Source organism: Vombatus ursinus, unplaced genomic scaffold (genome assembly GCF_900497805.2).
Source record: "Vombatus ursinus unplaced genomic scaffold, bare-nosed wombat genome assembly UNPS02009173.1, whole genome shotgun sequence".
NCBI lineage: Eukaryota > Metazoa > Chordata > Mammalia > Diprotodontia > Vombatidae > Vombatus > Vombatus ursinus.
In genome coordinates this window covers 5,101,458-5,122,920 of record NW_020948951.1, presented here as the reverse complement: position 1 = coordinate 5,122,920, position 21,463 = coordinate 5,101,458, and the positions used below count along the sequence as shown (strand labels likewise).

General features: G+C 42.0%; 1 protein-coding gene across 2 annotated transcripts in view; it reads left to right on the top strand.

Annotated features, from left to right (window-relative positions):
- The window catches only part of LOC114034981 (disintegrin and metalloproteinase domain-containing protein 10-like), a 55,104-nt gene that overhangs the window by 21,691 nt on the left and 11,950 nt on the right, over positions 1 to 21,463 (top strand). For both annotated transcript variants that reach the window (XM_027850855.1, XM_027850854.1), the window contains exons 6-11: positions 3,040 to 3,165; positions 5,125 to 5,217; positions 11,541 to 11,709; positions 12,592 to 12,752; positions 14,125 to 14,296; positions 15,182 to 15,326. In XM_027850855.1, coding sequence (XP_027706656.1) covers positions 3,040 to 3,165; positions 5,125 to 5,217; positions 11,541 to 11,709; positions 12,592 to 12,752; positions 14,125 to 14,296; positions 15,182 to 15,326 — 866 coding nt within the window. The remainder of the gene's footprint in view (positions 1 to 3,039; positions 3,166 to 5,124; positions 5,218 to 11,540; positions 11,710 to 12,591; positions 12,753 to 14,124; positions 14,297 to 15,181; positions 15,327 to 21,463) is intronic.

Sequence of the window (21,463 nt, the reverse complement as noted above, 5' to 3'; positions counted from 1 at the left end):
AAGAGGGGGCCATCGCCAGTTGTCCAGACCTATGTCTTGCCACTGGATTCCAATGACTCTGGAAGAGAGAGTGAGGCAGATGACTGCACAGTCCTGCCTCACTAAAATCCAATTCACTTGCAAGTCAAGACATCACCCTCCTGATGTCATTGGTCCTCTTCAAGAATGAAGGATGAACAACAACAACAACAAAGAAACAACAGAAAAGAAGAGCAAGCTATCAATAAACATATGGGGGAATGTTCTAAATCAAATAGTAAGAGAAATGCAAATTAAAACAAACCTGAAGTTCTACCTCAAATTCATCAGATTGGCAAAAATAACAAAAAAGAAAATAACAATGGTTGGAGGGGATTTGGGAGGATAGGCAAACTAATACATTATTAGTGAAGTTGGGGATTGATATAGCTATTCTGAAAATCAATTTGGAACTATACCCCTCCCAAATCAGTGAAATGTGTATACCCTTTGACCCAGTGATACCATTATAAGGTATATGCCTCAAAGAGATATTTTTTAAAAAACGAAAGACTTGTGTGTATGATTTACGAGTCACGGAACCATAGAAGTTTAGACTTGGAAGAGACCTCGGATTTCATTTTTATCTTACTCCTACCTGAATAAGGGTCATCTGTACAACATTCCAAACCGAGTATCATCTAATTGGCATTTGAAGATCTCCAGTAAGAGGGAACTTATTCCCCCTGAGAGGCCCATTCCACTTTGGGACTACTCTGATTGTTAGGAAAATGTTCCTTACACAGCAGTCCCTATGGGGCCACTCTCCCACTTAGTTCTCACTGGTAGTCCAGTTCTCTAAAAGGCAGTTACTACTGCTACTACTCTTTCAGGGTTCTAGAAGTAATCCTGAGGGATTAATCATGTTGCTCACGAGCCCCAACTAGTGTGTTTCCCATGAACAACCATGCCACCCCAGAATGAATTAACTTTTTTCCAAAAGATATTTAATAAGCAGCTATAGTTAGCATAACAGAATTACTAAGCAGAGCAGCTAGGTGGCACAGTAGATACATCACTGGGCTTGGAATCAGGAAGATTTGTCTTCATGAGTTCAAATCCAACCTCAGACACTTACTAGTTATATCACCCTGGTAAATTCACTTAACCCTCTTTGCCTCAGTTTCCTCATCTGCAAAATGAGCTAGAGAAGGAAATGGCAAACCACTCCAGTATCTCTCCCAAGAAAACCCCAAATGGGGTCTTGAAGACTCAGACGTAGCTAAAAAATGACTTAAGTAGCTAGAATAATTGATACTGTACATTTGCTTCAAACCAAGAGCACACTCTCTTCTTACACAAGGTCCCTGGGGAGAAAGGACTCAAATACAAAATACATCAGTAATTACGTATACATGTGGAGAATACCTAGCCCTGGAAGTCCTTTTTTTTTTTTTTTTTAAATTATATGATGCCCTCCTGAAGCTCTCAGCTGCTCATGGCTTTGGTGATGGACAAATTGCTATGTTGTTCGGTTGGGCTTGCTCCTTATAGGTGGTGGTATCTTGACTGGGCAGGTCAATCTTGACTGCTGCACTAGGTCAAGCAGGACGCTTGGTTGTTGTCCTGGCACCTCCCTGGGTTCAGCTGCTACTGAGCTAATTTGCTTAGCAGCTCTCCAGACCTTGCAGTGCTCACAAAGTCACTTCTTGAGCATGTCCATTTCAAGGTTGCTGCTCAGTCATCCTCCAAATCCAGTGCCCACTGCTACCCCCTTAATGAACTCTGCCATTGACTCCCAGTTGCCAGTGGAACTTTAGATGAAACATCTGAAAACCATTTTGGCAGATGGACTAAACCAGATTGAAGGTAACTGACAGTCTGCAAACCTGTCAGTGAGTTAGGGGGGTGTCTGCCCCAAGCATGGGAAGACTTCCCCTGGCAGAATGGAAAGATGAGAACACTTTGTGCCAAGGGGTACGAAGGAGGCAGAAGCAGATGCTGTGGAGCTCTCACAACTTGGTCAGACATTGAAGATGTCAAGGTCATCCACTGCATCCCAGACCATCATTAGTCATCCTGGCTTTGATGACTGGAAGAGTGAGGCTGATGACTTTGTGCAATTCTGCCTCACTTTAATCCAGTTCACTCACAAGTCAAGACAGCCTCCGTCATCCACTATTGCTCTATTTTTCTATCAGGAAAGAATAAATGTAAAAGGACAGAGGTAACCATATGCTCAAAGACAACCTGACCAGGTGAGAGACAAGGCTGACACCTCTCTCCCAGCCCCTTCTGTGGACCAGCTCAAAGAAGTCTTGCCTTCTTGCTGAAAACAAAACAAAACAAAACAAAACAAAACTTGCTTGTGAGTAGGGATTGTTTCCTTCCTTGTACTTGTATCCCTAGGGCTTGGCACACAGCAGGCCTTCATGGGCCCTTGCTGATTGACTAATTCGTGGATAGAAAGATGGGCAGATTGTTTCTTTTGTATCCATAACCAGTTATAGCCTAACAGCTCCTGAGTTATCAGTTCCTCTGGTCCTGCAGCCAATTAGAGGACTTGGTCATCACACAGTATCAATCCCTGAATCACTTATGGCCAATTTCACCAACAATATCAGGCCCTTAGGATCCCTGTTTCCTTCAAAACTCAACTCAACCGCCGCCCTTGTATGGAGTCTTTCCTGATTTCCCCAGATCCCAGTACTCTTGCCTCCAAAATCACCTTGTAGTTATTGGGTCTGTATTCTGTAGTTACTTATTATTGTCTCCCACAATAGAATGTAAGCTCATGTCAAGCAGGAATGGTTGTATTTTGTCTTTGTCTCTCCAGGACCCAGTACAGTGTCTAACACAGAGCAAGTGCTGAATAAATGGTTAAGGATGGATGGGGAAAGGAAGAAATGAGAACAAGCATTTCAGTAGTGCCTCCTTATGTGCCAGGCACTGTGCTAAGTATTTTACAAATATTTCATTTGATCCATTGGATGAATAGATGGATGAAGGTTCAAGGCCAATTGTGAGGTACCAAGAGTGCACCAAAAGTTCTTGTTGACTAACTAATTCTCATCTCCCTAGGAGGAGAAAGCATTACCAAGACAAAGAAGGAGCCTCGATTACTCCAGGACATCGTGTCTCATGCACTTCAAAGCCGACTTCTTGTTTTATAGGAGATTTGGGAGCCTGGAATCTGTGGTTGCTCAGGTGAGCTCTGGGAAGGCTCTAATAGAGGCTCATCTACCCCTCTGACGCCTTTCAGGATCTGACAATTGGGAGATCCATCCCAACGGAAGATGCAGGGAGCTGGTCCCAGGGAGAAAAGAGCAGAGGGCAGTGGGATGGATCCCACCCCACCCCCCACCTCAGGTCCACATCAGCATCATGTAGTAGGAGAAACACTGGACTGAGAACTAGGAGACCTAGAGACCTGGATCTGAATCATAGAGCTGACACATCTATGTGACCTTCAGTGCTTTCAAGCCCCACGTCTGGTCCTTAATAGCTTTGTATCCCTAAGCAAACTGCTTCATCTCTCTGAGGTCCAGTTTCTCCATTTGGAGAAAAGCTATATTACTATTTGCAGCACTGACCTCACAGGGTTATTGTAAGGGCAGCGCTTTGTGGACCTTAGCACTGCAGGAACATGAGCTTTCAGTTTATTGGCCAGACTGCATCTGTTGCCCAAGGACAAACCTGGCCACATTTGGGGAGGGTTGGTACTGAAAGGCTGGTCACCAGTGAGTGGGGTTGGGTTTTCCTGTTTGTTTTTTGGCTACAACAACATACGAAGGCCGTCTACAAAAGTGTGGATCTACATCAGAGAGTACCCATACTGATAAGAGGGCTTTTACTCCCTTTTTGTAAGGCAATGGGATGTAGCGGCTAGAGAGCTAGCCTCAGAGCCAGGAAGACCTGGGCTCAAGTCTCCCCTCTGACATATACTGGGCTGCGCCGCCCTGGGCAAATCCTACTATCTCTCAGCGATCTAGGCAACCTTTTAATGTTGTAAGTTGCTGAGAAGGCGCCTGCCTGCACCAATGGCAGAGGGACTTATCCTCATCCAGGAGTTCCCAGTATCACTGACTTCATTGATCCACTCACTTTCCCTATCCTCCAGTTCCCACACAGCTGGCATCATTGCTCTTGGGAATGCAAATATATCTTTAGATCCATAGCCAACCCTGCTGAGCTCTGAGGTCTATCTAGATTGCATAGGCAGACGTATTACAGCACTGTGGAAAAGGGAAAGGATCAATATTTAACAAGAATTCCTCAAGTTCACGTAGGTGTTTACAACTTGAAAAGCATTTTGACTTATATTATTTTATCTGACCCTCACAGTAAGCTGTGACCTCAAGGGGCTAGGAAGGAGGTTTGTAGGTTTCGTTCAATCAATCAATCAGTCGAGAACCATTTATTAAGCTCTAGTGGAGTCAGAGGATAAGGGTTCAAATCCCAGTGGTGCTATTTATTAGCTATGTGACCTTGGGTGAGTCACTTATCTCCTCTGGGCCTCATCTTCCTTATCTGTAAAATTAGGGAATTGGACTAGATGATCTCTAGCTCTAATTCTGCTTCCTATGATCTCACCTGGACAGGCGGCCTAGGGAAGTAGCAGCCCGGATTTGCTCCTCTGGGAATGCAAAGTTGGAGAAGTAACGTGAAGTAAAGAAAATAACCCAAACGGGGAATAAAGAGACTCCCTGAGTTCTAGTTCTAGTTCTGACACTGGCTTTCTGTGTGACCGTGGGCAAGTCATTAGATTTTTCTGAGCCTCATTTTCCTCCTCTGTAGTATTAAAGAGTTGGAGTCTCTGACGCCTAAGGCCATTTGCAGATCTAACATCTCTCTAGTTTCCCAGGTTCTTTCAGTCCTGATAGTCATACGTTCTATGCTCCCTAAGGTCCCTTCCAGTCCCAACACGCTGCGTTCCAAGGTCCCTCCCAGCTCTGTCATTCTATAGTCTGAGGGCCTTTCAACTCTGATGTTTTATGAACTTATTTCACCAGATCCTTTAATGGTATAATAAATGTGCCAGAAAGCAGAAGGTCTGATTGAATTTCCTTAAAACACAGCCAGAAGGATGAGCTACTTCTTGAGTTTCTCCACATGTTTCCTGTGGAGATGGTTTGGTGGAGCTAATTTTTTTTTTGCCCTTGGCAGATTGCCAGCTATGTTAAAGCGGTGAATACCATTTATGAAAAAGCTGATTTTGGACACATCAAATATATAGACTTCAAAGTGAAAACCCTGCATGTAAGTAGCACAGGCTTGTTTCCATGGAGGAGACAAACTTTCCTCCCCACCCCCATCCCGACCCTGTTCCTGGCTTCTAGATCTTCTCTCCACCACCACGACTCATCAACTTTTCTTCCTTTGAAATACTCTCCATCCATCTGGTTGTTTCTATTCGGACTCTTGCTGCATCTCCTGGCTACAGGCCATCCTTTCTTTCTTTCTTTTTTGCCTATTAGGTTTTTAATATTTAGACAATATTGTTACATGAAGGTGATATCCATTTGACAGACAGCCAGAGATAGGTAAATTTCAATATGTAGGAGAATACGACTTAGAAAAAGTACAATTTAAGAAAGGAAGAAGAGAAGAAATAAAATTGAATCTAATCTTGACTGTAGACTATTTCACCATTTCCTAGAAGCTTTTTCACCATAAATATTTTTCCTTATCTTTGACCTTTTTATCCTGAAGGATTGGGCCTTCACCCTTTTCCTTGGATTGATAAGTTCCTCTAGGAACTTAGAGAAAGTACCCAGGCCAGATGTGTTCATTCATTCCTTCATTACTCCCCTGTATCTACTCCTCCTTTCTAAACTTCTCCATCATGTTTCTGCACAGGTATCTTTTTTCTGTTCCCCTCCCTGTCAGCTCTACTTTATGTGTTATATTCCCTCACCTTGGCGGGGGGGGGACGGGACACTAGCTTTCTTGTTGCTTGCATTGGGATTCCCAGTTCTTAGTATAATGCTTAGAATATAATATGTACTTAATTAGTTCTTGTTGACAACCTATAAACCTTGAGAAGATACTTGACAATTTTTTGATAAATTTCTGCCTTGTATTTTCCTCTCCAAATTTTGGTCACTTAAAAAAATCAATTGCATGAATATCTTTCAACTTTATTTAGCTACTTATTAAAATGCTATTTTTCTTCATTCTCCTTATTTGAGGGGTTGCATATATTCCTTCTTTCATTCTAACTTTATTGATTTTTGCAAATATATTTTTCAGATAAAGAAAATTGTCAATTCCAATATCACCATGATATTTTTTTCATTAAGCACAGTTTAATGGGAAACGGTGGTAAGAAAACCTTTTCAAGACTAACCAGTGGTTAGTTGCCAAATTTTTCTTTTCTGGAATCAGTCCTTTCTTTTTTTAAGCAAGTAATTTTGGTTTTGTTTATGTTTTTTTCTCTCTGATGTCCCATTTACAAATAAACAGTGATATCTTATATCCCAAATTATAAACCCAGGGAAAGAAAAATCATTCTCATCTTCACTTCCCATAGATATGCCAAGAAAAGTTTCTATTCTTAACATTTCTCAAGATACAGTTCAGATTTTGGACATATTTTGTTGTCCTCTTAACAGGATGGAACATCCTTTAAGTCTAAAGAGCTATGATTTTTAGATTTTTTTTTTAAAGCAGACATTTATTAAGTTCCTACCGTGTCAGGCCATCCTTTCTTAATGGGTTCAGTACCCAGCTCAAGAGAGTCTTCTCCCCCATCTCACCCTCCAGTTGCATCCTTGGTGACTTCAGTATTCATAAGGATGTCCCTTTAGACACCCTGGCTTCAGAGTTTATCAGCCTCCTCAACTCCTATGACAACCTCAGCCACCTGCAAGGACAGAAACACCTCCGGGCAAAGCACCACCCCAAACTGCTTCACTTTTTTGTCCTAACCTCTAAAATTCCTCTTTCTGACCATACTCTTTAGTCTTTTTACCTCTATAATGACCCCACTCCTAAACTCAGTCGCCATATTCAACACATCTTCTGATCTATCTATCTTTCCCTATTCTCCCAGGCCATTATCCTCACTCTTATAATCACTTGCTGCCCTTCAAAGTCTTTATAAAAGGTTCCTTCTTGCTCTAAATCTGCTTTCCTTTGATCCCCCTAGACAGGCAGTCTAGGGAAGTAGTGGACCAGTAGTAGCCTAGACTTCCTGCTCTGGGAATGCTATGTTGAAGAAGTAACGTGAAGTAAGGAAAATAGCCCTGGACTGGAAATAAAGAAACCTGAGTTCTAGCTTCAGTTTTAGTTTGTCAAAGATAAAGTGAAATATAAGTAGGGGCTGCATGAGTGGAGGGAATTTCAAGGAAGGCTGCAGGAGTATTGTGGTGAAGTTAGCTCACAGGGTGAGAAGTCTAATGGGATCTGATAGGAAAAGAAGTCCAAAGAGTCAGGAGCAGGGCACAGAGAGGAATGAAGGAATGGATCAAATGAAGCTTTTTTAAAGGATTGGGAGATCGGTGCATGTTTGTAGGCAGTGGGGAAGGACCTAGTAGACGTGGAGATGCTGAAGATGAGATGGGTCAAACTCCCAGAGGAGATGTGAATAGATGAAATCAAGAGTACAAGGAACAGGGTTGGTCTTGGCAAAAAAAAAAAAAAAAAAAAAAAGCCATTTCCCCCTTAAAGGTGAGATCAAAGGAGGAAGATATTGAGGAGTTTTGAGGTTTAGAATAAGGAAGATGAGGGAGCTCCTGATAGATATCCTTGATTTTCTGAGAAAAGTAAGGAGTGAGGATATCTGTTGAGAGGGAGTGGTCTAACTGCTACTCCTTTCATCTACCATCTTCCAGGTCACTGTCTTTCCTGCTGCCATCCATTACCTATTTAGCAATCTTCATGGCATCCCCTGTCCTCATCCTTGGTGACTTCAATATTCATGTTGACGTCACTTCAGCACCCAATTCCACACCCTGAACTGCCCAGACTGTGGGCCAAGGCAGAGCTGCAATTATGGCCCCAGACTATGCTCTTTTCTTAGCCAGCCATATCATAAAATTGTACTATTGATTGCAAACAAGATTTGAAGAACTGTCAGCCAATCAACAAGCATTTATTGAGTGCCCACTATGTGTGAAGCACTGTACTATGTGCTAGATATACAAAGAAAAGCAAAAACATGGTTCTTGCCCTCAGGTAGCTCCCATTACAATGGGGGAGGCAAAATGCAAACAACTTTGTACATAACACACACACACACACACACACACACACGATATTCTTAGAGGGAAGGTACTAGCAGTGGGCAGGAGTAAGAAGGGCTTCCTACAGAAGGTAGGATTTGAGATGAGTCTTAAAGGAAGCCAGAAGGAGAAGGCGATTAACAAGGGTCAAAGGCAGCGGAGGGTTCAAGGAGGATCAGGATTGGGAAAGGCTTTAGCTTTGGCAATTGAGAGATCATTGGTAACAGTGGAGAGAGCAGTTTCAGTTGAATAATGAGATAAAAAGCCAATCTTTAGAGGTCAAGATAGGGAAGGGAAGAGAGTGTAGGGGCGATAGCCTGGGAAAGAGATGATGGGCAGAAGGATTGAAGGTCATGGTGAAAATGAAGAACAGAGCTAGTGTTTCTAAAGGAGAGAGAGAGAGAGAGATGAGAGAGAGAGAGAGAGAGAGAGAGAGAGAGAGAGAGAGAGAGAGAGAAGAAAGAAGTACAGCCAATTTCTACCCCACACTCCTCTGCACAGGTCTAGAAAATGCAGCAGATCCTGTCTGGTCTGGAAATCTAAGAAAAAAAAAATCCAAGAAAAAAAAAAACAGCCCAGAATTGCATAGAGAGGTCCATGGACACTTGGGGCAGAGGTTAGCCAGGGGCAGCAGAAACAGAATGACTCCACTGGTCACCTCCTAAAAGAAATCCCAGGGGGCAGCTAGGTGGCGCAGTGGATAGAGTGCCGGCCCTGGAGTCAGGACGACCTGAGTTCAAATCCAGCCTCAGACTCATAACACTCACTAGCTGTGTGACTCTGGGCAAATCACTTAACCCCAATTGCCTCATAAAACAAAACAAAAACAAAGAAATCCCAAAGTGAAAACTACTGATAACATTATATCCAAAATCCAGTGCTTCCAGGTCAAAGGGAAAAAAAAATATTGCAAGTGGTCAGAAAGAAAGAATTCAAGTACTGAGAAGCCACAGTTAGATACACACATGATTTAACAGCCACCAAGATAAAGAAGCTGAGGGCTTGGAATATAATACTCTAGAAGGCAAAGGATATAGACTTATAACCAAGCATAATTTATCTAGGAAAAAGGAATATAATCCTACAAGAAAAGAGGAAGGGAATAAGCATTTCTCAAGCTCCTATGTGTCAGGTACTGTGCTAAGCACTTTACAAATATTATCTCACTTGATCCTCACAACAACCCTTGAGAGGTAGGTGCTATTATCTCCATTTTCACTTGAGGAAACCGAGACAGAGAGAGGTTGACTTGCCCAGCATCACACAGATAGTAAGAGTCTGAGGCTGGATTTGAACTCAGGTCTTCCTGACTCCTGGCCAGTACTCTATCCACTACCCCACTTAGCAAAGGGAAAGTGCTGCCCTTTAGAAGACTTTCAAGCATTCCTGATGAAAAGACCAGAACTGCATAAAAACCTTGTAGTGCAAACTCTGGAATCAAGAGAAACATGAAAAGGTAAACATGAACAAACGCTCACAGGACTAAGCAAGATAAATCGCTTACATTCTAATATACAGAGATGATACATGTGTTTCCTCGAAACCTTGGGTCGTGAAAAAAGTCTAATTGGTCAGAAGGTCTTGGAGTGGCTCTGTTATATTTTAATGATCCTAAAAGAAGAATGGAAAGGGAGGAGAAAAGGAATACACTTGAGGGGGAGGGAGGAAAAGGATTGGGAAAATTTTCTCACGTAATCAGGGTATACAAGAATTGATCTAAAAATAAGGAGGGATGAGTGGTGGAAGTGTGTGAGACTTGAATCTCACTTTTATTTGAAATGGTCAAAGGAAGGAAGAATACACACACACACACACACACACACACACACACAAGAGTTGAGTACAGAAATACATTTCACTCAACAAGGAAATGGGATGGAAGGGAGAGAAGGGAGAAGGGGGAATGTGCAGACAAGCCAGACCAGCTAGAGAAATAGGCAATCTGAGGAAGGCACAGGAAGCAACAAGTCAAACCATGCACCACCTTGATCATCACCTCTCAACTCTGATGGAGACAGCCCAGGACCCTGAACCCAAGAGCCTCGAGAATAGCAATGCTTCCAGCACAATACCCTCAGTTATCATCCCAGGAGCAACCCCTGTGAAAATGAATAGAGCAACTGTCTGCAGATACTATAACCACAGGCACTGAAGACCCAGAAAAGAAAGTTCTTGTCATCAAAGTACTTTGGCACTGTCAAGTGATTCAGTATCAGACACTGATAGGATTTTGTCAGTGGAAATGACATTGAGGAAGAGGCATCTGCTTTACTTCCACACCCTAAGGACCATGGGACCTGTCCATCTGACTTGTAGCTAAAACCTTTCATATTCGTTGACTCTCCTAATAGAATGTGAACAACTTGAGCACAGGGGATGTCTTAATTTTCTTTTTTGTGCTCCCAGGGCTTAGCACAGTGCTTTGCACATAGTAAGGCTTTATAAATGTTTCGTTCGTTCATTTATTAAGGGTTTAGCCCTAAACAAAACAAACAGAAATATTGGTAACAGCTGTTTTTGTGGTGGCAAAGAATGGGAGTGCTCATCAATTAGAGAAGGGTTGAACAAGTTATGGTATAGGAATGTGATGGAATCCTTTTGTGCTAAAAGATATGATAAAGAGAATGGTTTCAAAGAAACCTGGGAAGCTTCTATGAACTGATACAGAATGAGGTGAGCAGAACCAGTAGAACAATTTACATAAAAACAACAATATTGTAAAGACAAACAACTTGGAAAGACTTAGGAACTCTGATAAATACAGTGATCAACTACAGTGCCAGAGGAATCATGATGAAACATGTTGCCCACCTCCTAATAGATGATGGGCTCAGAGGGAAATATTTTTTTTGGGAAACTTTTTTTAACATGGACGATGCAGAAATTCATTTTGCTTGACTACACATGTTTGTTTTTCTTTCTTTCTCAATGTGAAGGGTGGAGAGGTAGAAGAGAGAGAAAGCAGATTTTCATCGATTGAAAAAATAAAATTTAACATTGAAAAAAGAATGATAAAAGATTATAACCCAATAAAGGAATTTCAGTGTTCATTAACATAAAAGTGGGACATAAAAGTGGCTTTGATGGAGCAGAGCAATAGATCATGAGAAATGAGTAAGTTGAGGAACTGGAAGGTTAGAAGGTTTGAGGAAGTATCAGTAAATAAGTTGAAGTTCCCTATTATGAGGTAGAAAGACTATCTGCAGAGCACTGAACTCAGAGCCAGTAGATAACAATCACCGGTGCAGATGGCTGAGTCCAACCGTCTCATCTATTGGGGATGGCATGCTGATGATTAGAACCACCTTCGTTCACACCCTAGAGGAGGGAATCATCAATAGCCTTCTTTGTTCCTAGGTTGTACAGGAAGATGACCCCACCAGCTCCATGTACTCACCCTTCATTGGTCCAGAGAAGCTCCTGATGCTGCATGCTCAGTCCAACTGGGATGGTTACTGCCTATCTTACCTCTTAACAGACAGAGACTACAGTGGAGTCCTTGGAATTGCCTTTAATGGCCAAGCTGGTGAGCTGAACAGTGGGACTCTGGGAAGTGGGGATGGTAAGGAGACTGCCTGGATAGAACAGAGTGTTACATAAAGGGGAAGTGGTAGGTGAAGTTAAATGCACGGGCGGGGAGCAGGTTGTAGTGGGATTTGGGTAATTTCATGGAAAGAGCACTGGATTTGGAGTTAGAAGATGTGGATTTGAAGCCAATACTGCTACTTACTGCCTAGGTGGCTTTGGGTAGGTCATTTCTCATTTATGGACCTCATTCTTCCATCTATAAAACAAGTGGGTTTCTTACATTCAATCCTATGAAACTTGAATGGTTAGCCCTTGATGAGACAAATAACACAAAGCCACTGAACATTTCTGAGCAGTGGAATAAAAAGATCAGAGTTGGGCTTTAGAAAGATGAATTTGGCTGCCTACATAGTGTGGATCAAAGCAGAGAAAACTAAAGGCAGAGGGATTGGCTGGGAGGCAGTTCTAAGAATGGTGGTATAATCAGAAGAGCTGGGTTCAGTCCCAGTTTTACCACTTCCTAGCTGTGGGGTTGTAGGCAAATCAGTTCATCTCTGTGAACCTTAGTTTCCCCATCTATAAATTGGGTGGAATAGATAATATAGAAGGACCTTCTTATTCTAATGCTCAGCAATTTTTAGGTTATTGTAATAGTTCAGATGAGAGGTGATAAAGGCTTATGATGGCGAAAAGTCACTTGGAAGGTGGGATCAGTAGTGTGAGATGCTGACCTGGATGTAGGAGGAAAAGGGAGGAGATGGAGAGGGCTCTGAATCTTCAAGCCTGGGTGGCTGGGATTATATTGAGTTTCCATATTCCCCGCAGATTTTTCCTGGGCACCACAAAGGAAGAATCTGACCTTCTTTCTGCTTTGTTCTAGGGGACCTGGGTGGCATTTGCTCGAAGCACAGGATGTTTCAAGGGACACTGAGGTCTTTGAACACAGGGCTGATCACAATTCAGAAGTATGGCCATTACCTCCCGCCCCGCCTCATCCACATCACACTGGCCCATGAGCTGGGCCACAGCTTAGGGGCCCAGGTGAGGAGACTTTCATCCCAGTCTCAAAGATTGGTCCTAGGGAAGCCTCCACCCTCCTTTTCTTTAAGAGGTTCTAAGTAGAAAAATGAGAAAATAAAACAACAACAACAAAAAAAACTTCCTTTAGCATCAGGAACCAGTTTCTGGACTAGGAGTGAAAAGGGCTAGGGTCTAGTTCCATCTCAGACACTGACTGGATTTCAGTTTTCCCACCTGTAAAATGAAAGGGCCAAACTCAGTTGATTATTCCTAAGCTCACTTCAAGCTCTAAAATTCTAGGATTCTTGGATTTTCCCAGCGTAACTCTTACTATGAAGAGGTACAGTCAGTGGTACGCTAGAGTTAGCTCTAACCATCATCCCTCCCCTTCTCTCCTCTCACAGTGTTGATGCCAGCTTAATAATAATAATAGTCAATATTCATATAGAGCTTACTACGTGCCAGACACTGTACTAAACACTTTATGAATATTTTCTCAACAATCCAGGGAAGCAGATGCTATTATTATCCTCATTTTACAGATGGAGAAACTAAGGCAAACAGAGGTTCAGTGCCTTCCTAGGGTCATACAGCTCATAACTGTCTGAGGTTAGATTTGAACTCACACCTGGCACTGTGTCCACTGAATCATCTAGCTGCCTCAGTTCAAGAGACATCTGGTCCCAGGAGAGCTGGTTTCAAATCTGGCCTTGGACACTTACTAGCTGCGTGACCCTGGGCAAGTGACTTAACCCTCTTTGCTTCAGTTTACTCATCTGTAAAATGAACTGGAAAAGAACATGGCCCATTCTAGTCTCTTTGCCAAGAAAACCCCAAATGGGGTCACAAAGAGTGAGACTGAACAACAAACTGGAATGTTTTCTGAGGCCCTTTCTAGTTTGGGAGTGTTAGAATTCAATGATGAACTGAGAGAAGGGAGAGATCAGCATCAAGCGTTTACTCATTTCAGTGTAGAATGGGGAAGTTGGGGAAAATTCCATGGAGGAGGTAGGAGCAAGTTAGTGTAGGTAGCCCGGGGCTCCAGGATGGGCATTTGCATAAGACTCTCCTCCCTGGGGTAAAATATACTGGAGTATTTTTAGATTACAGAGATGAGTGGGGAGGGCATTGCAGGCAATGACTAATCAAATCCGTTATCATGGCGCCCATTTTTTATACAAAGTACCTTTCTCTCTCGGGAACAATCCTCTGAGGTGAAGTGGGCAAGGATTGTCCCCAAAATAGGCTTGGGAAGTGTGTCTTATCTGTGGTAAGAGATGAAAGGGGAGCCCTCGGTGGATGACCCCCATTGGCAGGGGCCATGGTGAGGATTAGGAGGATGAGTGAAATTGTTCTTTTGAACTAAATGTGGAAATGTGTGCCACCATTTCAGCATGATGAGAGCCAGCAGTGTGCCCGCTTCAGCATGGATACCACCCACGGGAACTTCCTGATGTTTGCCCATGCCACCGACGGTGACCAGCCCAACAACGACAGGTTCTCTCCCTGCAGCAGAGCCTTCATTGGGAAGACCCTCCGAGCCAAGAAAGACCAGTGCTTTGTGGGTGAGCAGGTCAGGGATTCAGCAGAGTCAAGAAGGCAGTGGAGGCTGATGCCAGCTCCCATCGGGGCACCAGTCTCTCAGTCTGAGGCCACTTATAGATGTCCTCTGGATTGGTGGTCTTTAAATAGGCCTTTATATTATTACTGAGCATATTAATAGGAAAGAAGTCAGGAAAGATTCCAAGGTCGGTGAAAGCCCCATCTAAAAACATTGTCTGAGCCCGTGTCTCTCCTCCCCAGCATTCCTCTGTTAGTCCTCATTGCTTATGCACCCATACTAGGGGGTCTCTAAGACCCTGAGTGGGGCGTGGTCAAAGGTCAGGTCTAGGGGTAGCTAGGTGGAGCAGTGAATAGAGCTCTGGCCTTAGAGTCAGGAGGGCCTGAGTTCAAATCCAGCCTCAGACACTTAACATTTACTAGCTGTGTGAGCCTGGGCAAGTCACTTAACCCCAAATGCCTCACCAAAAAGCAAAAAAAAAAAAAAAAAAGTCAGGTCTAAATCTTGTGAAATGAACTTAATTAATAGAGGTATAATAATAGCTACAGCTAACATTTATGTAGCACTTACCGGGCACTGTGCTAAAGACTACAATTATTATCTCATTTGATCCTCACAACCACCCTGGGAGGTCTGTGTTACTATTATTCCCATTTTACACATGAAGAAACTGAGGCAAGCAGAAGTTCAGTGACTTGCCTAGGATCACTTAGCTAATATGTGTCTGAGGCTAGATTTGAACTCAAGTCCTCCTGGCTCCAGGCCCAGCACTCTACCCACTGTATCACCTACTTGTCCTAATGGTATGGCAGGTAAGGCCAAAAGAGCAAACTCTCTGCTTTCTTACCATTCTCTACCCCTCCCACTCTGCATCTGCTTTGTTTCCCAGAAACTGACCGGCCCATCTGTGGAAACCACGTGCTGGACACTGGAGAGGAGTGTGATGTGGGGGGCAACGCCACAGACCCCTGCTGCCACAGTGCCAGTGAGACAGAGGGGCTCCGTTGCCGGCTGAAGGCAGGAGTGCAGTGCAGGTAGGAGCCTGGCCACCCTGGGTATGGCTGCCCCTCAGCTGCCAGTTCTACAGCTGAGTAGTAACACTGATGTGCCTGCCTCACCCTCTACCCCCATCCACCCATCCATCCATCCCAGGAGGCAATGAAACAGAGGGGAAAGAACCCTAGATGAGGAATAGAGAACTGCGTTCTGATCTCTGTTCTACCATTACTGGGGGACCTTGGGCAACCCCATTCCCAGTCCTGGGCTTCACTTTTACTTTTTGTCATATGCAGGAGTTGTATTTGTTAAAGATAAAAGCCTTTAATACTGTGCTCTGCATTTTAGGCATAAATCTGCCAGAAACAATTTTATTTAATACTAATTATAATAATTATTGTTCAGTCATGTCTGACTCTCTGTGACCCCCTTTGGGTTTTGTTTTTGGTTTTTTTTTGGCAGAGAAAATAGAATAGTCTACCATTTCCTTCTCCAACCCATTTTACAGATGAGGAACTGAGGTAAACAGGGCTAAGTGACTTGCCCAGGTTCACACGGCTAGTAAGTGTCTGAGGCCAGATTTGAACTCAGGAAAATGAGTCTTCTTAACTCCAGGCCTGGCATTCATTCGCTGTGCCACCTAGTTGCTAATAATAACAATAGCTAACATTTATATAAGTACTTACTATATGCCGAGCACTGTGCTAAGAACTTGACAAATATTAACATTTTCTAATATCCAAGCATTTCTAGCCTAGAGAGAAGAATGTCCAAACTGAGCTAGTCCTCCCATGCCTTGGACATGATTCTAACCCCAACTAATTTAAGTTAACTTGTATAGGAATCTTGAACAAGGAAAAGATCATAGTATGTGAAAATAGAGTTTGAGGTTAATATCCCATAATAGTCCCTATGCAGTTCCTTCCCCAACCATTCCCCTCAAAGATTTAAAGGTAGTCCTCCTTCAGCGCAAGATGGTGAATCTCCCCCAAATAATAGAAGAGGGTACTTCCCTTTGAATGGAATAGAAGGCACTTCCCTTGCATCAGTCATTGGCCACCCATTCCAGGGATGGGGAAGGCAAGGACCAGAAGACCAGTGGTCCTCGTGGCTCAAATGCAGTATCCACCCTTAACACGTTTCCTTAGGAAAGACCTTTCTGTCTTCTACCTAGCACCCAGTTTTCCAAGGAGAGCAAGTTCAGAAAGGGCTTTTGGACCAGAGAAAAGATGATCTTAATATTTTCAGTTTTACTAAGGAGATTTTAAATATGTTTCCCCAGATTATATGATCTCACAAAATGATAGGAGCTGTCTGAGGTGGAAGAGATCTTGGGATTAATTTAGTCTTACCTCCTCAACTTATAGTCAAATGCTGGAATTAAGAGTCAAGAGACCTGAGATGCAAACCTATCTCTGATATCTAATCTTTCTGAGCCTCAGTTTCCTCACTTTTAAAATAGTCATCCTTGTGCTATTTCCTTCATGGGGTTTTGGTGAAGAAAATGCTTTGTAAACCTCAACATGCTATAGAAAAATGAATAAAAATAATCATCTTCATTCTTGTTTTACAGATGAGTAAACTGAGGCCCCATAGTTAAGTGACTTGCCCAAAGTCCCATATATAAGGAGGAGTAGAGAACCCTGTCCTCAGTTTCAGCCCAGAGCTCCCTCTTAGGTTTGACATATCAGACGATTCTGAGAGTCTCTTTGACTCTGGGCTCTCCTTTCCTTTGTCACATGAAGGAGGATTCCAACATGCAAGTGAATTTAAAGGTCATCTAACCCAACAACTTTGATGTTCCAGAAGAGAAATCTGAAGTCCAGAGACCTGCTCCAACTCACTCAGCTAGGAAGTCACAGAGTTAGGATTCAGCCCTTCAACCCCAAATCCTATGCTTTTCCCGCCATTATACCCATAGTTACCAATCTTTTTTTTTTTTTTTTGAGGCAATCAAGGTAAAGTGACTTGGCCAGAGTCACACAGTTAGTAAGAGTCTGAGGCTAGATTTGAACTCAGGTCCTCCTGACTCTAGGACTAGCACTCTATCCAATGTACCACCTACCTGGCCATTACCAACTTTTTCCTGACCCTTTTTTTTTTAATAGTTAATTTATTTATTTTTAGTTCTCAACATTCACTTCCACAAGATGTTGAGTTTTAAATTTCCCCTCCGCTCCCACTTATCCCTTCCCCAGACAGTGTACAATCTGATATAGGCTCTACACATACATTCATGTTAAGCATATTTTCCCATTAGTCATGATGTAAAAACAGTTGGAACTAATGGGAGGAACCATGAGAATGAAGCAATAAAATAAAACAACAAAAGAAAAGGAGAGCAAATAGTATGCTTCCGTCTGCATTCAGACTCCATAGTTCCTTCTTTTTTTTTTTTTTGGTGAGGCAATCGGGGTTAAGTGACTTGCCCAAGGTCACACAGCTAGTACGTGCCAAGGGTTTGGTCTGAGGCCGGATTTGAACTCAGGTCCTCCTGACTTCAGGGCTGGTGCTCTATCCACTGCGCCACCTAGCTGCCCCCATGGTTCTTTCTATGGGTGTGGATAGCATTTTCCATTGTGAGTCTTTTGGAGTTGTCTTAGATCTTTGCATTGCTGAGAAGAGCCAAGTCTATTGATGTCCGTCATCGCACAGTGTGGCTATCACTATGTACAATGTTCTCACCCCTTTTTAACATCAAACAATGTCATGGACCGCCTCTCTGACAGCTGTACTTTTAGTATCAGTTGGTGGAGAAAATACATGATAACATAAAAAACTACTATGAACTCATTAACACTTTTAAATGAATTTGTATTTTCTTAATCACAACAATATCTACATATATTTGAGAAACAGTAATGGATATAGAGCTTCAGATGCTAAATCAGGTAAAGACTAAAAGATGTGGGTTCAAATCTGGCCTCTGACAGCTAGGTGGTGCAATGGACAGAGCTCTGGACCTAGGGTTAGGAAAACTCATCTTCCTGAGTTCAAATCTGGCCTCAGACACTTAGTAGCCATGGGACCCTGGGCAAGTCACTTCACCCTGTTTGCCTCAGTTTCCTTATCTGTCAAATGAACTGGAGAAGGAAATGGCAAACCGCTCCAGTGTCTTGGCCAAGAAAACTCCAAATGGGGTCATGAAGAGTTGGACACTACTGAACAGCAATAACTGGCCTGTGGCACGTACTGTGTGATCCTAGGCAAATCACTTAAACTCTCAGGGCTCTGAATAATTTACTAATCTAATTATCCAGTCTAATTAATTGTCTGCTATGGGCGGTGTACCCGTACCTAGCTGTCCTAGTGCTGAAAATACAAAGAGCAGAGTCCCCGCCTTCAAGGAGTTTACATGCTACTGGGGAAAAATTGTGAGACATACAGTTTATCGTCTATCAAAGCTGTATTTAGAAAATAAAACTCAAAATGACAATGTTTCGTGCTTCCTGGCCCCCTTGCACTGACTCCCAGAATCCTCTGGGGCTGTGGCCCGTGAGCAGGGGCCTATTGCCCTGTTGGGTAATACAAGGTTGAAGACCCCTCAGGTCTTCTCAGGGGAAGCCTAATCCCAGCCTCGCTCCAGCCCCCGGACCTGGAGCTCATAAAAGGGAAGTGACCAGAGTACCAGAACTCAATATGAGAAAGCCCTGATCCTCACTCCCTGGATGACACATTCTCCGAGCCTTAGTTTCCTCATGTATAAAAGGGGAGTGGGATTTGAGCTGGACCCTGAAGGAGGGATAGGATTGAGTGACAAAGAGCAGCAACTAGGAGCCCATTGTGGGCAAGTGCAATAAACCGTAGTGTCTGGATGAAGGGTCAACAGCTGGCAAGTAGAGGAAATGCTTCTTGATCCTGCCCTGACCACAACCCTCACCAAGGCAGCTGGAGGGTGCCATAGTAAAGAGAACTGACCTGGAAGACTGATCAAGGAGAGGTAATTTTAAAAAATCATTGGACTATCAGTACTAAAGCATTTGTGGGAAGATAGGCAGATTAGTGTATTGTTGGTGGAACTGTGAATCTGTATAGCTATTTTGGGAAAGCAATTTGGAATTATGGAAATAAAGTGACTAAAATGTCTATACCATTTGACCCAGAGATTCCATTACTAGCTTTATACTTCAAAGAGACCATTGAAAAGAAGATGTTCCCCATATTCACCAAAATATACATAGCAGCACTTTTTTTGTGATAGCAAAGAATTATAACTAAAAAGCTAGTTGAAAATTTAATAATTTTAGCAAAGTAGCAGGATATAAAATAAACCCACAGAAATCATCAGAATTTCTATATATCACCAACAAAACCCTGCAAGAAGAGATAGTAAGAGATACCCCATTTAAATTGATGGTAGGCAGCATAAAATACCTGGGAGTATACCTGCCAAGACAAATCCAGGAACTACATGAATATAATTATAAAACACTTTTTATATAAGTAAAATCAGAGTTAAATAATTAGAGAAATACTAATTGTTCATGGATGGGCAAGGCCAATATAATAAAAATGACAATTCTACCTAATCTATTTATTCAATGCCATCCCAATTAATTGCCAAAAAATTATTTTATTGAGCTAGAAAAAATAAGAACAAAATTCATTTGGAAGAAAAAAAAGTCAAGAATATCAAGGGAATTTATGAAAAAGAAACATGTTAAAGAAGGAGGTTAGCAGTACCAGATCTTAAACTCTTATAAGGCTGTAATTATCAAAACTATCTGGTACTGGCTAAGAAATAAAAAGACAGATCATTGGAACAGAGTAGACATTCAATGCATAGTAGTAAATTATTATAGTAACCTTGTGTTTGACAAATGTAAAGATTCAAGTCTGTGGAATAAGAATTCACTATTTGGGAAAAATTGCTGGGAATACTAGCAAGCAGTCTGGCAGAAATGGGGTATAGACCAATATTTTACATCATTTTTCAAGATAAGATCAAAATAGATAGATATAAAGGGAGATATCATAAGTAAGTTAGAAGAACATGAAACATATTACCTATCAGACTTATGAACAGAAGGATTTGTGAGTAAATAAGAGATAGAGAGCATCATGAGATGTAAATGGATAATTTTGATTACATTAAATTAAAAAAGATTTTGTACAAATGAAACCAATGTAACCAAGATTAGAAGGAAAGCAGAAAATTGGGGGGAAATTTTTATGGACAGTTTCTTGGATAAAGATCTTATGTCTCAAATATATAGAGAACTTTGTCAAATTCATAAGAATGAGTCATTCCTCAATTGATAAATGGTCAAAGGATATGAACAAGCAGTTTTTCAATGAAGCTATATATAGTCATATAAAAAACGCTCTAAATCATGATTGATTAGAGAAATGCAAGTTAAAACAACTTTGAGATATCTCCCACTTACCAGATTGGCTAAAATGATAGAAAGAGTAAATGACAAATGTTGGAGGGGATACGGAAAAATTGGGACGCTAATGCACTGTTGGTGGAACTGATCTAACCATTTTGAAGAACAACCTGGAATTATGGAATTCCATGGAATTACGCCCAAAGAGTTATAAAACTGTGTGCACCTTTGACCCAGCCATACTACTATTACGTCTTTTCCCCAAGGTGATTAGGGAAAACAGAAAAGAGCCTATGTGTTCTAAAATATTTAGAGCAGCTCTCTTTGTGGTGGCAAAGAACTGGACATTGAGGGGATGCCCATCAATTGGGGAACGGCTAAATAAGTTGTGATATATGATTGTGACAGAATACTACTGTGCTATTAGAAATGATGAGCAGATTGAAATTTTAGAAAAACATGGAAAGGCTTGCATGAAATAATGAAGTGAAATAAGCAGAACCAAGAGAATACTACCTATTGTAACAGTAACATTGTTTGAAGAATGACAAAGTTATTCTGAGTATTATATTCAAATCAACTACAAAGGATCAATGAAGGAAGATGCTATCTACCTCCAAAGAAAGAACTGATAAATAAAAATATGCATAGCATGGTTTTACGTACATATATACACATATGTGCGTATATGTGTATATATATACATCTGTATATATGTGTGTCTATATGTATATATACATACACACATACATGTATGTATATATCAAAGGGTGGCCTTCTCTAGTGCAGGGTGGGGAGACAGTTTGGAACTTTAAAATGTAACAACAAAAAAAGATAGCAAAGAA